Source organism: Staurois parvus, unplaced genomic scaffold (assembly GCF_062004578.1).
Source record: "Staurois parvus isolate SC_StPar_1 unplaced genomic scaffold, SC_StPar_1.0 ptg001298l, whole genome shotgun sequence".
Classification (NCBI taxonomy): domain Eukaryota; kingdom Metazoa; phylum Chordata; class Amphibia; order Anura; family Ranidae; genus Staurois; species Staurois parvus.
In genome coordinates, this window is record NW_028319094.1 from 23104 (window position 1) to 37825 (window position 14722).

General features: G+C 47.8%; 1 protein-coding gene across 1 annotated transcript in view; it reads right to left on the reverse strand.

Annotated features, from left to right (window-relative positions):
- The window catches only part of SPG11 (SPG11 vesicle trafficking associated, spatacsin), a 162486-nt gene that overhangs the window by 16567 nt on the left and 131197 nt on the right, over positions 1-14722 (reverse strand). The window contains exons 32-37 of the mRNA XM_089660972.1: positions 11624-11757; positions 11323-11521; positions 9759-9896; positions 5867-6000; positions 5684-5791; positions 5399-5567 (exon numbers count right to left, since the gene is read on the reverse strand). Of these exons, the coding sequence (XP_089517098.1) occupies positions 5399-5567; positions 5684-5791; positions 5867-6000; positions 9759-9896; positions 11323-11521; positions 11624-11757 (882 nt within the window). The remainder of the gene's footprint in view (positions 1-5398; positions 5568-5683; positions 5792-5866; positions 6001-9758; positions 9897-11322; positions 11522-11623; positions 11758-14722) is intronic.

A 14722-nucleotide genomic window follows, 5' to 3' on the forward strand; every position in this document is an offset into this window, starting at 1 on the left:
AGATGAGCTTTAACTGCAGACTGTCAGCTTTAATTTGAGGGTATTTACATCCAAATCAGGTGAACGGTGTAGGAATTACAACAGTTTGCATATGTGCCTCCCACTTGTTAAGGAACCAAACGTAATGGGACAGAATAATAATCATAAATCAAACTTTCACTTTTTAATACTTGGTTGCAAATCCTTTGCAGTCATTACAGCCTGAAGTGTGGAACGCATAGACATCACCAGACGCTGGGTGTCATCCCTGGTGATGCTCTGCCAGGCCTCTACTGCAACTGTCTTCAGTTCCTGCTTGTTCTTGGGGCATTTTCCCTTCAGTTTTGTCTTCAGCAAGTGAAATGCTCAATCGGATACAGGTCAGGTGACTGACTTGGCCATTGCAGAACATTCCACTTCTTTCCCTTAAAAAACTCTTTGGTTGCTTTTGCAGTCTGCTTTGGGTCATTGTCCATCTGCACTGTGAAGCGTCCAATGAGTTGTGAAGCATTTGGCTGAATATGAGCCGATAATATTCCCGAAACACTTCACAATTCATCCGGCTGCTTCTGTCAGCAGTCACATCATCAATAAATACAAGAGAAGCAGTTCCATTGGCAGCCATACATGCCCACGCCATGACACTACCACCACCATGATCACTGATGAGGTGGTATGCTGAGGACCATGAGCAGTTCCTTCTCCATACTCTTCTCTTCCCATCACTCTGGTACAAGTTGATGTCGGTCTCATCTGTCCATAGGATGTTGTTCCAGAACTGTGAAGGCTTTTTTACATGTCGTTTGGCAAACTCTAATCTGGCCTTCCTGTTTTTGAGGCTCACCAATGGTTTCCATCTTGTGGTGAACCCTCTGTATTCACTCTGGTGAAGTCTTCTCTTGATTGGTGACTTTGACACACATACACCTACCTCCTGGAGAGTGTTCTTGATCTGGCCAACTGTTGTGAAGGGTGTTTTCTTCACCAGGGAAAGAATTCTTCGGTCATTCACAGTTGTTTTCCGTGGTCTTCCGGGTCTTTTGGTGTTGCTGAGCTCACCGATGCGTTCCTTCTTTTTAAGAATGTTCCAAACAGTTGTTTTGGCCACGCCTAATGTTTTTGCTATCTCTCTGATGGGTTTGTTTTGTTTTTTCAGCCTAATGATGGCTTCACTTATAGTGACAGCTCTCTGGATCTCATCTTGAGAGTTGACAGCAACAGATTCCAAAAGCAAATTGCACACTTGAAATGAACTCTGGACCTTTTATCTGCTCATTGTAATTGGGATAATGAGGGAATAACATACACCTGGCCATGGAACAGCTGAGAAGCCAATTGTCCCATTACTTTTGGTCCCTTAACAAGTGGGAGGCACATATGCAAACAGTTGTAATTCCTACACCGTTCACCTGATTTGGATGTAAATACCCTCAAATTAAAGCTGACAGTCTGCAGTTAAAGCACATCTTGTTTGTTTCATTTCAAATCCATTGTGGTGGTGTATAGAGCCAAAAATGTTAGAATTGTGTCCATGTCCCAATAATTATGGACCTGACTGTATATTTTCCATAGGGGAGGCTTTAACCACTGTTTATATACATGGGCCGGACGGGAGCAGTGCAGGGGCCTCCCCGCTCCCTGCTTGTGCGCGCTCCCTGGGAGCATGCAGCACTGCGATCCGGTGCCCGCTGTGTCCGGAGGTTGTACAGATCCCCTGTGCGAGGTCCCGATCATGTGATCACTGATTGGCCAATCAGTGATCAGATCAAGAGTAGTAAGCAAGATGTCACGTCTGACATCATTGCTTACTACGTGTGAAATCTGTGAATGATCACAGAGATCACATGGTACAGGGCCATTCACAACAGCCTTGTACCATGTGACAAACTGTGACCAATCACAGCTCACACAGTATTTCTCAATGGTTGCAGGAATGCAGCCAGAGAGAAGGAGAAATGATTGCTTTTACAGCCTTTATGGGTGTAAAAGCAATCAGTGTAAAAAAAAAATCTTCATCACTCCTCACAAGTAGTACAGTGTCACAATGGTAACACTGTACTGCTAGGGTGACAGTATGTAAAAAAATAAATAAATAAATAAATAATATATATAAAAAAAATTATAATTGTTTATAAACTAATTTGTTTTTTTTTTTACTAAAAAGATAACTGAATAAATTTTGGCCAGGATTTATGAAGAAAGATTATTTATTTGCAAAATTTTAAAGAAAAACACTTTTTTTCAAAATGTTTGGACTTTTTCATTTATATAGTAAAAAAAATAAGGATCCCATTGGTGAATAAATACCACCAAAATAAAGCTTTATCTGTCTCAAAAAAATGCTAAAAAATTAATATGGGTACAGTGTTGCATCACTGCGCAATTGTCATTCAAAGTGTGATATCGCTGAAAGCTGGAAATTGGCCTGACTAGAAGGGGGTAAAAGTGTCCGGACTGGAAGGGGGTGAAAGTGTCCAGACTGGAAGGGGGTAAAAGTGTCCGGACTGGAAGGGGGTGAAGGTGTTCGGACTGGAAGGGGGGGAAGTGTCCGGACTGGAAGGGGGGGAAGTGTCCCGACTGGAAGGCGGTGAAAGTGTCCGGGACTGGAAGGGGGGGAAAGTGTCCGGGGCTGGAAGGGGGGGAAAGTGTCCGGGACTGGAAGGGGGGGAAAGTGTCCGGGACTGGAAGGGGGGGAAAGTGTCCGGGACTGGAAGGGGGGGAAAGTGTCCGGACTGGAAGGGGGGTGAAAGTGTCCGGACTGGAAGGGGGAGAAAGTGTCCGGACTGGAAGGGGGTGAAGGTGTCCGGACTGGAAGGGGGGGGGGTGTCCGGACTGGAAGGGGGGGGAAGTGTCCGGACTGGAAGGGGGGGAAAGTGTCCGGACTGGAAAGGGGTGAAAGTGTCCGGACTGGAAGGGGGTGAAAGTGTCCGGACTGGAAGGGGGGGAAAGTGTCCGGACTGGAAGGGGGTGAAAGTGTCAGGACTGGAAAGGGGTGAAGGTGTCTGGACTGGAAGGCGGTGAAAGTGTCCGGACTGGAAGGGGGGGGGGGGGGGGAAGTGTCCTGACTGGAAGGGGGGGGGGGAAGTGTCCAGACTGGAAGGGGGTAAAAGTGTTAGGACTGGAAGGGGGGGAAGTGTCCGGACTGGAAGGGGGTGTAAGCGTCCGGACTGGAAGGGGGTGAAAGTGTCCGGACTGGAAGGGGGTGAAAGTGTCAGGACTGGAAGGGAGTAAAAGTGTCAGGACTGGAAGGGGGGGGAAAGTGTCTGGACTGGAAGGGGGTAAAAGTGTCCGGACTGGAAGGGGGGGAAAAGTGTCCGGACTGGAAGGGGGGGAAAAGTGTCCGGACTGGAAGGGGGGGAAAAGTGTCCAGACTGGAAGGGGGGAAAAGTGTCCGGACTGGAAGGGGGGAAAAGTGTCCGGACTGGAAGGGGGTGAAAGTGTCCGGACTGGAAGGGGGGAAAAGTGTCCGGACTGGAAGGGGGGAAAAGTGTCCGGACTGGAAGGGGGGAAAAGTGTCCGGACTGGAAGGGGGTGAAAGTGTCCGGACTGGAAGGGGGTGAAAGTGTCCGGACTGGAAGGGGGGGAAAGTGTCCGGACTGGAAGGGGGGGAAAGTGTCCGGACTGGAAGTGGTTAACATCCCTCCCAGGTCATCATTTTAGAGTTAACTGTAAATAGAGGTTAACATGTGTAGTGCGAGCAACGTTTTCATATGTAGGCGCCGCCCCCCCCCCCCCCGGGTGCGTTTATGTCCACTATATCACATGGGGACAAAAAGCCCAAATGTGACATAAAAAGCTTGTGAGAGGTTCTCTTTAAAGAATTAAAAAAAAAAAAAAGACACTCGCCTATCCCTTGGTCCCGCGGTGTCCTCACACGGGCCGTCCTGTGTTCCCGACACCGGCATCTTCAGTGTGGTCACGGGCCGGGTGCCCACTTCACATGCGTGAGTAGTGCTGCATTTTGTGACTAGTCCTGCAGTCTTCTGGGACCTGTCAAGTGTCCCAGAAGACTACGCGGAGGGGGTGGGAGGACAACGTCTGCTTCTGTTTGCTTAGGCATTCGCAGAGGAAGTGGAAGCGGGTACCTGTCAAATTCGGGTTCCCCCCTGCTCCCCAAAAGGTGCCAATCAATAGATGAGGAAATAAAGCGGAACCTCCCCTTTTGGGTGGAGCTCTGCTTTAATGATTTTAGACTCTGATAACTTATCTGCTCTCCATTAAAATATATGAGGCCGTGCGGGCCACGTTTTGCGTGGGCACGAGAGCCCATTCATTTGAATGGACCCCCGTGCCCCATGACACACAGGGAAGAAGTCCCGGCACTTCTGAAGAAAACTCAGCCGAGGTTCCCAGTACGGTTGCGCTTTCCAATGCGGGCAGCGTGCCATTAGAACTAATGACACCCGCGGGTCCACATTCCTCTGTGCGGGTGGTGCGGCTGCACGGATTTTTGTGCGGATCCGCAGCGGCACCACCCGCACAGATGTGAGCCTAGGGTTAGAACTAATGGCACACGATCGTGGGTCCGCATTCCTCTGTGCAGGTGGTGCAGCTGCACGGATTTTCGTGCGGATCTGCAGCCGCGCCACCTGCACAGATGTGAACCCAGCCTGATGCATTTTATACGTGAAGGTAAAAAAACTTCCGTTTGCAGCAGTGCTCCCAGCCCCCTCAATACTTACCTGAGCCTCATCGCGATGCAGCGATGTGAATGAGCGCCTCGGCTGTCCCCCATCTCTGCCTCCTCATTGGCTGAGAGAGCAAGCGGGAGCTATTGGCTCCCGCTGCTGTCAATCACAGCCAGTCAGCCAATGAGGAGAGCGAGAGGGCGGGCCAAGCTGCTCGCTGTGGGGGCACCCGACAGATAGGAGGAGTCGGGGGACCCGAGGAGGATCCAGGCTGCTCTGTGCAAAGCCACTGCACACAGCAGGTAAGTATAGACATGATTGTAATTAAAAAACAAAACAAAACAAAAAAAAAAATGAACCTTTTGAATTGCTTTAAAGCTAATGGCCTGGGAGAGTGAAAACAGAAACCACAAGTGACATCATACATGCAGCTTCTGAGGTCTTTGCAGCTAGGGGAGATAAGTGAATTGATGTTCGATGGTCTCCCTCCCCTCCACCCAGTGGAACTCGTCATGCGGGTTTTGGTCCTACAGGTGGGGCAGCAGAGGATGATAGGCATGCCGGGCGAGAGGGTTTGGGCTCACAGTTCAGGGTGGGGGACTGTGAGCCCAAACCCTCTCACCCGGCATGCCTATCATCCTCTGCTGCCCCACCCCCCCGGTATGCCACCTATGCTCTTCTGGCCCACCCTGTGTATCCAGGACCTGCATTACAGGTGCCGCTGGGTCAAGGGGAGGGAGACCACATTAGGTCTTGAGATAATCCCTAGAAATGTCCTCTGTGACACTTACCCCAAGGCTGAGACTGGATTAACTTGAGTTGGATCTTTGCCGCATGTTCATGGTTGTGGCCGATGTCGCGGTTCATGCTAAAGCACAATGCGGTCATGTTGTGTTTCTCACTGTCGCCAGGATGACAACGCTTAATATACTCCAGGAGTGCCGTCTGCAATCCACCTTTCTGGAAAGTAAATTGTGAAACACATATGAAGGGTTCAAGATGTACAACAATGACCAGAATTCATCGCAAAAAAAACCCCATCCGTCTTGTAGAACTCTGTCCCAAAGCCTACTCACGGTATCCAGCTGTTTCCTCATCAGAAGCTCAAAGTGCTGGTTCTTATGGAGGATGTCAAACACATACAACATATCGTTGTAGCGGCCAATCCCAGACAGGAGCCTAACCTGGAAGAGAAGTCAATGTGAAGCCCCGAGGATAGAATAGCTCAGGGACAAAAGTCGTAAGGAGGAAGGACCTACCATGAGGCTATACTCCTGTTTTGGCGCTAAGTGCATCTCCGTCAGATGGCGGCATACATGAAGAACACGCCGTATCCCCTCTAAGTGACACGTCAGACTGAAGCACTCATGTGCAGAGATAAGGACCTCCACAACTAAAAATGTACCAGAAAAAGTTAACAGTGAAACAACGAACTATAACAAAAAAATAAAAGGCAAAATACAGATAATGACCCAACTGACCCAAAACTGAAATTTCAGTTATCAGTACATGTCTCCGACAGTTTCTTAGATTTCTCAGGACCTCTACTGGTGAGATCTCTGCTAGTCAGGAAAAGCTTAATGCATCAAGGCCATACTCATACATGGGGACGTCCACGCGTGCATATGCGTGAGCGAGAACGCACCAGTGGCCAGGCAAACATGTGCACACCTGTCACCAAGGCTGGTGCCAAAATGGGCTATTTAAACAGAGCTGCTGCACTGGATCCTTGCCATTTGGTCTATATCAGGGTTCCTCAACTAGGGTTCCTCCAGAGGTCACTAAGGCTTCCTTGTGCAATAAGATCCTACTGACACCATTAATCTTTATTTGGCTATCTGTAAGGAGATAATTATTCCCAATAACTAAGCGTAAGGAGAATTCTTCCCACTGACCCCGAATCTAAGGGACATTCTTCCCACTGACCCCCAATGTAAGGGACATTCTTCCCACTGATCACCAATGTAAGGGACATTCTTCCCACTGACCCCGAATCTAAGGGACATTCTTCCCACTGACCCCCAATGTAAGGGACATTCTTCCCACTGATCACCAATGTAAGGGACATTCTTCCCACTGACCCCCAATGTAAGGGACATTCTTCCCACTGATCACCAATGTAAGGGACATTCTTCCCACTGATCACCAACGTAAGGGACATTCTTCCCACTGACCACCAATGTAAGGGACATTCTTCTCACCGACCCCCAATGTAAGGGACATTCTTCCCACTGACCCCGAATCTAAGGGACATTCTTCCCACTGACCCCCAATGTAAGGGACATTCTTCCCACTGACCCCGAATCTAAGGGACATTCTTCCCACTGACCACCAATGTAAGGGACATTCTTCCCACTGACCCCCAATGTAAGGGACATTCTTCCCACTGACCCCCCATGTAAGGGACATTCTTCCCACTGACCCCCAATATAAGGGACATTCTTCCCACTAACCAATGTAAGGGACATTCTTCCCACTGATTACCAATGTAAGGGACATTCTTCTCACTGATCATCAATGTAAGGGACATTCTTCCCACTGACCACCAATGTAAGGGACATTCTTCCCACTGACCACCAATGTAAGGGACATTCTTCCCACTGACCACCAATGTAAGGGACATTCTTCCCAGTGATCACCAATGTAAGGGACATTCTTCCCACTGATCACCAACGTAAGGGACATTCTTCCCACTGACCACCAATGTAAGGGACATTCTTCTCACCGACCCCCAATGTAAGGGACATTCTTCCCACTGACCCCGAATCTAAGGGACATTCTTCCCACTGACCCCCAATGTAAGGGACATTCTTCCCACTGACCCCGAATCTAAGGGACATTCTTCCCACTGACCACCAATGTAAGGGACATTCTTCCCACTGATCACCAATGTAAGGGACATTCTTCCCACTGATCACCAATGTAAGGGACATTCTTCCCACTGATCACCAACGTAAGGGACATTCTTCCCACTGACCCCCAATGTAAGGGACATTCTTCCCACTGACCCCCAATGTAAGGGACATTCTTCCCACTGACCCCCAATATAAGGGACATTCTTCCCACTAACCAATGTAAGGGACATTCTTCCCACTGATCACCAATGTAAGGGACATTCTTCTCACTGATCATCAATGTAAAGGACATTCTTCCCACTGACCACCAATGTAAGGGACATTCTTCCCACTGACCACCAATGTAAGGGACATTCTTCCCACTGACCACCAATGTAAGGGATATTCTTCCCACTGACCACCAATGTAAGGGACATTCTTCCTACTGACCTCCAATGTAAGGGACATTCTTCTCACTGATCACCAATGTAAGGGACATTCTTCCCACTGACCACCAATGTAAGGGACATTCTTCCCACTGACCCCCAATGTAAGGGACATTCTTCCCACTGACCACCAATGTAAAGGACATTCTTCCCACTGACCCCCAATGTAAGGGACATTCTTCCCACTGAACACCAATGTAAGGAGAATTCTTCCCACTGACCCCCCAATGTAAGGAGCATTCTTCCCACTGACCCCCAATGTAAGGAGAATTCTTCCCACTGACCCCCCAATGTAAGGAGCATTCTTCCCACTGACCCCCAATGTAAGGAGCATTCTTCCCACTGACCACCAATGTAAGGAGCATTCTTCCCACTGACCCCCAATGTAAGGAGCATTCTTCCCACTGACCCCCAATGTAAGGAGCATTCTTCCCACTGACCCCCAATGTAAGGAGCATTCTTCCCACTGACCCCCAATGTAAGGGACATTCTTCCCACTGACCCCCAATGTAAGGAACATTCTTCCCACTGACCCCCAATGTAAGGGACATTCTTCCCACTGACCCCCAATGTAAGGAACATTCTTTCCACTGATCACCAATGTAAGTCAGCCAATCACATGGCAGCAACTCAATGCATTTATCTAGATGTGGTGAAGACAACTTGCTAAAGTTCAAACCGAACATCAGAATAGGGAAGAAAGGGGATTTAAGTGACTTTGAACGTGGCATGGTTGTTGGTGCCAGGCGGGCTTTTCTGAGTATCTCAAAAACTGCTGATCTACTGAGGTTTTCACACACAACCATCTCTGGTTTGCAGAGAATGGTCCGAAAAAGAGAAAATATCCAGCAGTTGTGTGGAGGAAAATGCCTTGTTGATGTCGGAGGTCAGAGGAGAATGGGCAAACTGGTTCCAGATGATAGAAAGGCAAAAGTAACTCCAATAAGCCCTCGTTACATCCAACGTATGCAGAATACCGTCTCTGAATGCACAACACGTCCAACCTTGAAGCAGATGGGCTACAGCAGCAGAAGACCACACCGGGTGCCACTCCTGTCAGCTAAGAACAGGAAACGGAGGCTACAAGTTGCACAGGATCACCAAAATTGGACAGTAGAAGATTGGAAAACGTTGCCTGGTCTGATAGATTTCCCTTCACCTCCTGTTCATGTGACATCTCTCAAATTTTGGATTTCCCATCACTTGCTGCACCAGTGACAATGGTCACCAGCACAAATAATGGGTGAAGTTCCCCAGTGGGAACACAGACAGTAATCAAAACTTAACAGGGGTTTTAAGACCTCATCATACGAGGGCCATGTTTTACCCACACGGGGACGCACAGGTGTTCTGCGCATCCCTGTGCAGGCAGACCCATCTATGTCAATTGGGATGCAGCGGCTGCATGGAGTCCACTGTGGGTGTGAGTGCACAAACCCGAACACACACTGTCTGCATTTGGGGCTGTGCATCTGCACTTGCACGGGTGGGGGATTAGGGACAGCGGTTATGTCTGTGCATCTGCTGCGGCCCAATTGACATGAATGGGACAGCCTGCATGGTGATGCATGGAACACCCGTGCATGCCTGTGTAGGTAAGCACAGCACACGTATGCCCGTGAGAATGAGGTCGAACATTTCTCTACTCTATGCAAAACTAAATTAACAAAAGTTTTTCACTATTATTTCATTTACTTTCACTTAAATCAGGGATGTCAAACTGGCGGCCCTCCAGCTGTTGCAAAACTACAAGTCCCATCATGCCTCTGCCTGTGGGAGTCATGCTTGTAACTGTCAATCTTGCAATGCCTCATGGGACTTGTAGTTTGGCGACACCCGTGACCTAAATGATGACTGAATGAAGTACTGACTTGCTTGTAGCTCGGTAAGGGGAACCGTCTCCAAATGCTCCAGTAGATTTAATCCCACCAAAGTTGGGTCAGGACACAGCTTGGCAAGTTGCAAAAAGTTGTCTCTCTTCTCCGAGACATTATACATTTCAGCTTGCCCTGAATTAAAGATAAAGAAACATGGAGTTAAAAATGGAGACCAGGGATGAAATGGCAAAATAATGTACCATAATATGGCTGAAAACCAGGGAGCGCAGTACTCAATTAATGTAAGGGCAAGGGGTGCTGAGGTGTGCTGGTGGGGGATCTATTGTTGCTAGTGGGGGATATATTGCTGCTAAGGGGGTCAATTGTTGCTGGGAAGGATATACTTTTGAGGGAGGGGTCTGTTGTTGCTGGCTACCAGTCTATTGATGCTGGTTGCTGGGAGATCTATTGCTGCTGACGGGGGGGGGGGGGGCTATTGTTGCTGGGGAGGTCTATTGTTGTTGGTGGGGAATATATTGTTGCTGCGGGATCAATAGTCACTGGGAGGGATCTACTGCTTAGAAATAGGTCTATTGTTTCTGGCTACTGGACAGTCTATTGATGCTGACTGCCGGGAGATCTATTGTTACTGGAGGGCTATTATTGCTGGCAGGGAATCTATTGCTGCTGAGGGATCAATTGTTGCTGAACGATCAATTGTTGTTGGGAGGGATCTACTGATAAGGAAGGGGTCTACTGTTGCTGGCTACTGGAGACTCTATTGATGCTGGCTGCTGGGAGATCTATTGCTGCTGACAGGGAGCTATTGTTGATGGGCAGGTCTATTGCTGCTGGTGGGGAATAAATTGTTGCTGAGGGATCAATTGTTGCTGGGAGGGATCTACTTTTGAGGGAGGGGGTCTGTTGTTGCTGGCTACCAGACAGTCTATTGATGTTGGCTGCTGGGAGATCTATTGTTGCTGGGGAGGTATATTGCTGCTGGTGGTGAATATATTGTTGCTGAGGGATCAATTGTTGATGGGAGGGATCTACTGTTAAGAAAGAGGTCTATTGTTTCTGGCTACTGGAGAGTCTATTGATGCCGACTGCTGGGAGATCTATTGTTACTGGAGGGCTATTGTTGTCGGTAGGTAATCTATTGCTGCTGAGGGATCAATTGTTGTTGGGAGGGATCTACTGATAAGGAAGGGGTCTACTGTTGCTGGCTACTGAAGAGTCTATTGATGTTGACTGCTGGGAGATCTATTTTTGCTGACAGGAGGTCTATTTTTAGCTGGAGGGCTATTGTTGCTTGAGGGGTATTTTGTTGCAGGGGGTCTATTGTTGGTGGCTGCAGGGGGATCTATTTGACTGCTTTTCTTGTTATCATGACCAAATTCTATACATATTACTTAGCACTTCGTTTACTTGGTTCTGTATTCCATAAAAGAGGATGTACTGGGAGGTGATGGGCAGGAGGAACCAAGGCACGGTGTTCAGAGGTGGGCAGGGGGCGGAGACAAAAGGGTGACTCGGAAGGGGGGAGTACCTGCTGAAAACCGTTCATCTAGTACTGGAAAGATTGCTAAGATTCCATTTGTTCCTATCCAGAACTGACCTCCTTCCTTGTCCGTAGTCCTCCAGAACTTCAGGCACTCCTCAGCCACTATTTTTGCGACCGTTTCCGGGCTCAGCCTATGGGAGCTTATAACGGCCTGCGCTCTATCAGCAAGCTCAGGGCGATTCTTGGACAGAACAGTACGCAGAACTTCACTTGGATCTCGAGAAGACACATCGGAGAAGGAGCAATGAAGATCCTACATTAAAGGAACGGAGAAAGTCATGCAGAGCAGTAAGAACTCTCATTGGTACAAATACCCAATTAGCAGGTCCTATTCCAAACCCTTCTGGAAGATTACCTGACTCAGCTCGTACAGACACAGCAATTGTCGGCAAAAGGCCTTGCCGTGCCTACAGTTATCCTTCAAGATCTCCATGTTCACCAAGATGGGATCGGTGGGGCTCCGACTGGCTGGAGACTCTACGCTGGATGCTGCAGGTAAAAGGAAAAAAAAAAAGTCGAAAATAAGCAATAAAAAATATAGAAGACTGAGAGCAGAAAAAGACAATCGGTCCGTCAAGTCCGCCATATTTTATTTAACATTTTTGTCTGAGGTGATACCTATCCAAAGCACATTGCCTGCTGGACTCCTGAACTTCACTCCCCCTGGTGTTTTGCAGTTATGCATCTATGTCCATGGGCTCCTACCCTCTTTAACCTCCCTAGCGGTCTGATGACGTCAGTATTTCTGTGCTCAAAGCGGTACATTTTTTTGCGTGGAAATATGTTGTTTTTTTTATTGTAGGCCTGTAATTTTTAGGAATAACTCACTGAAATCTGTCCGGACAAGAGTCTAGTGAACATCCCGATATGATAAAACTTGAAACACGAAATCATAAATGATAATTTAATAAATAATCATAAAAAATAATAATAATAATAATAAATGTAATTCAATAATATAATCAAACCAAAAACACTGAAATGTGAAATAGAGCGCCAAGTTGGCCCATCGCTGAGCTCAGTCGCAGAATCGTTTTCAGTGTCTGATGAGGAATTTCCCCCACCAATCATTATCACTCAATTCTGCAAGTGGTTCTGATTTACTATCGCTGTTCTCTAGCCGGTCTAAAACCGCGTCTGACCTAAAGGGACGCTTTTTGGACGCCATGGACGTTTCTCAGTTTCCAGGCAGAAAGAACAGTAAAAATGCAGGCAGGGCGCCGGACAAAGCACTCGGGACAAAATGTATGTGAAATGGTTTGATACAGGAATGTTATACTATGTGATTTCAGTGTATTTAGTGAATGTCACTTTTTAACATTTTTTTATTTCCCGCCAGTTCCGTCCCCCGTACGTCCCGACGTCGCAGGGGACGGAACCCGGAAGACAGATGCCGGCATCGGCCGGAGGACATTACAGGGGACACTGCAGGGGGGACATCGCGGGAGCGCAGGACAAGGTAAGTGCTGGAGGGATCCCGGAGCAACGCTGCAGTGTATTCCCGAGTGTAGCTCGGGGGGGGGGGTTACCGCTTTTGGTGCTGAAACTTTACCCCGAGCTACAATCGAGAATACCGCCAGGGGGGTTAAAGCAGTACTAAACTTCCCCCATGTTGTTTTCCCCTCTTGCCTGTATTGCTGTAATCTTTTTAAATGCACATACTCACCCACACAGAAAATCCAGCATTGTACCACTGCGATACACTGATCAGGTGCCACCTAGCCGGTCCCTTGTCGCCATCTTGGCGCTCTTTAGCTGCCTGCCTCTTCCGGTTGTGTGCAGCCAGCTCCAATGACAATCTGGACCCATCCCTGGCCGCTTTGTGTGCCATTCCTGCAGCCTCCTGAGAGATGTGATGTAGGTGTCCCAGGGGACCTACACTATGTCACCAAAAGTATTGGGCCGCCGGCCTTTCCACACACATGAACTTTAATGGCCCCCCAGTCTTAGTCCGTAGGGTTCAATATTGAGTTGGCCCCGCCCTTTCCACACACATGACCTTTAATGGCCCCCCAGCCTTAGTCCGTAGGGTTCAATATTGAGTTGGCCCCGCCCTTTGCAGCTATAACAGCTTCAACTCTTCTGGGAAGGCCGTCCACAAGGTTTAGGAGGGTGTCTATGGGAAGGTTGGACCATTCTTCCAGAAGCACATTTGTCAGGTCAGACACTGATGTCGGGGGAGGAGGCCTGGCTCGCAGTCTCCGCTCTAATTCATCCCAAAGGTGTTCTATGGGGTTGAGGTCAGGACTCTGTGCAGGACAGTCAAGTTCCTCCACCCCAAACTGGCTCCTCCATGTCTTTATGGACCTTGCTTTGTACACTGGTGGGCAGTCATGTTGGAACAGGAAGGGGCCATCCCCAAACTCCTCCCACAAAGTTGGGAGCATGAAATTGTCCAAAATGTCACCTTAAGATTTCCCTTCGCTGGAACTAGGGGGCCAAGCCCAACCCCTGAAAAACAACCCCACACTATAATTCCCGCTCCACCAAACCTTACACTTGGCAAAATGCAGTCAGGCAAGTACCGTTCTCCTGGCCACCACCAATCCCAGACAAGTCCATCAGATTGCCAGACAGAGAAGCGTGATTGGTCAGCAGAGATTTACCGATTTTCATATATTTACCATAGTTTGTGGACTCTATAACTTTCCTAAAGACTAAATAATAAACACTGATTTGGGTTTTTTCACCAGAGAAATGTAACAGAATACAATTTGTCCTAAATTTATAAAGAACAATTATTTATTTGCTAACTTTTATAACAGAAACGAAGAAAACGTGTTTTTTTCTCCACAATGTTTGGTCTTTTTTAATTTATTTAGCAAATAATAAAAATACCCAGTGGGGATTATTATCCACCAAAAGAAAACTATTTGTGTGCAAAAAAAGATAAAAATTTAGTTACAAAGTTACAAAATATTTAGTTAAAATTTAGTTAAAAATTTAGATAAAAGTTTAGTTATTTAGAGTACAGTGTTGCATGACCGAACAACTGTCATTCAAAATGCAACAGCGCTGAAAGCTGACAATTGGCCTGGGCAGGAAGGGGTTAAAAGTGCCCAGAATTGAAGTGGTTGAAGGGCACTGATGATGGACCTGAAATGAGGAGGTTCGCACGAGTGCCCTCATGGGAAGCTGCTTCCTTTCGGGGAACTCAACAGAAAGGAGAGGCCAGTAGCACTGAGATTTATTGAATAAACAGTAGTATACTCACAAAAGAATAAAATCAAAGACAGATCACAAAAAAGATAGCATGGTCCAATCTCTCTCCCATGGTCCAATCTCTCTCCCATGGTCCAATCTTCCTAGATGCGTTTCGAGGCAGAACCTCTTCCTCAGAGCCCCGAGGCGAAACGTGTCAGCAATTTGGAGGCCTACAGTTCCCCAACAGCCACCATCTAGGGAGATTGGACCACGCTGTCCTTTTTGTGATGGGCCTTTCATTTTATTCTTT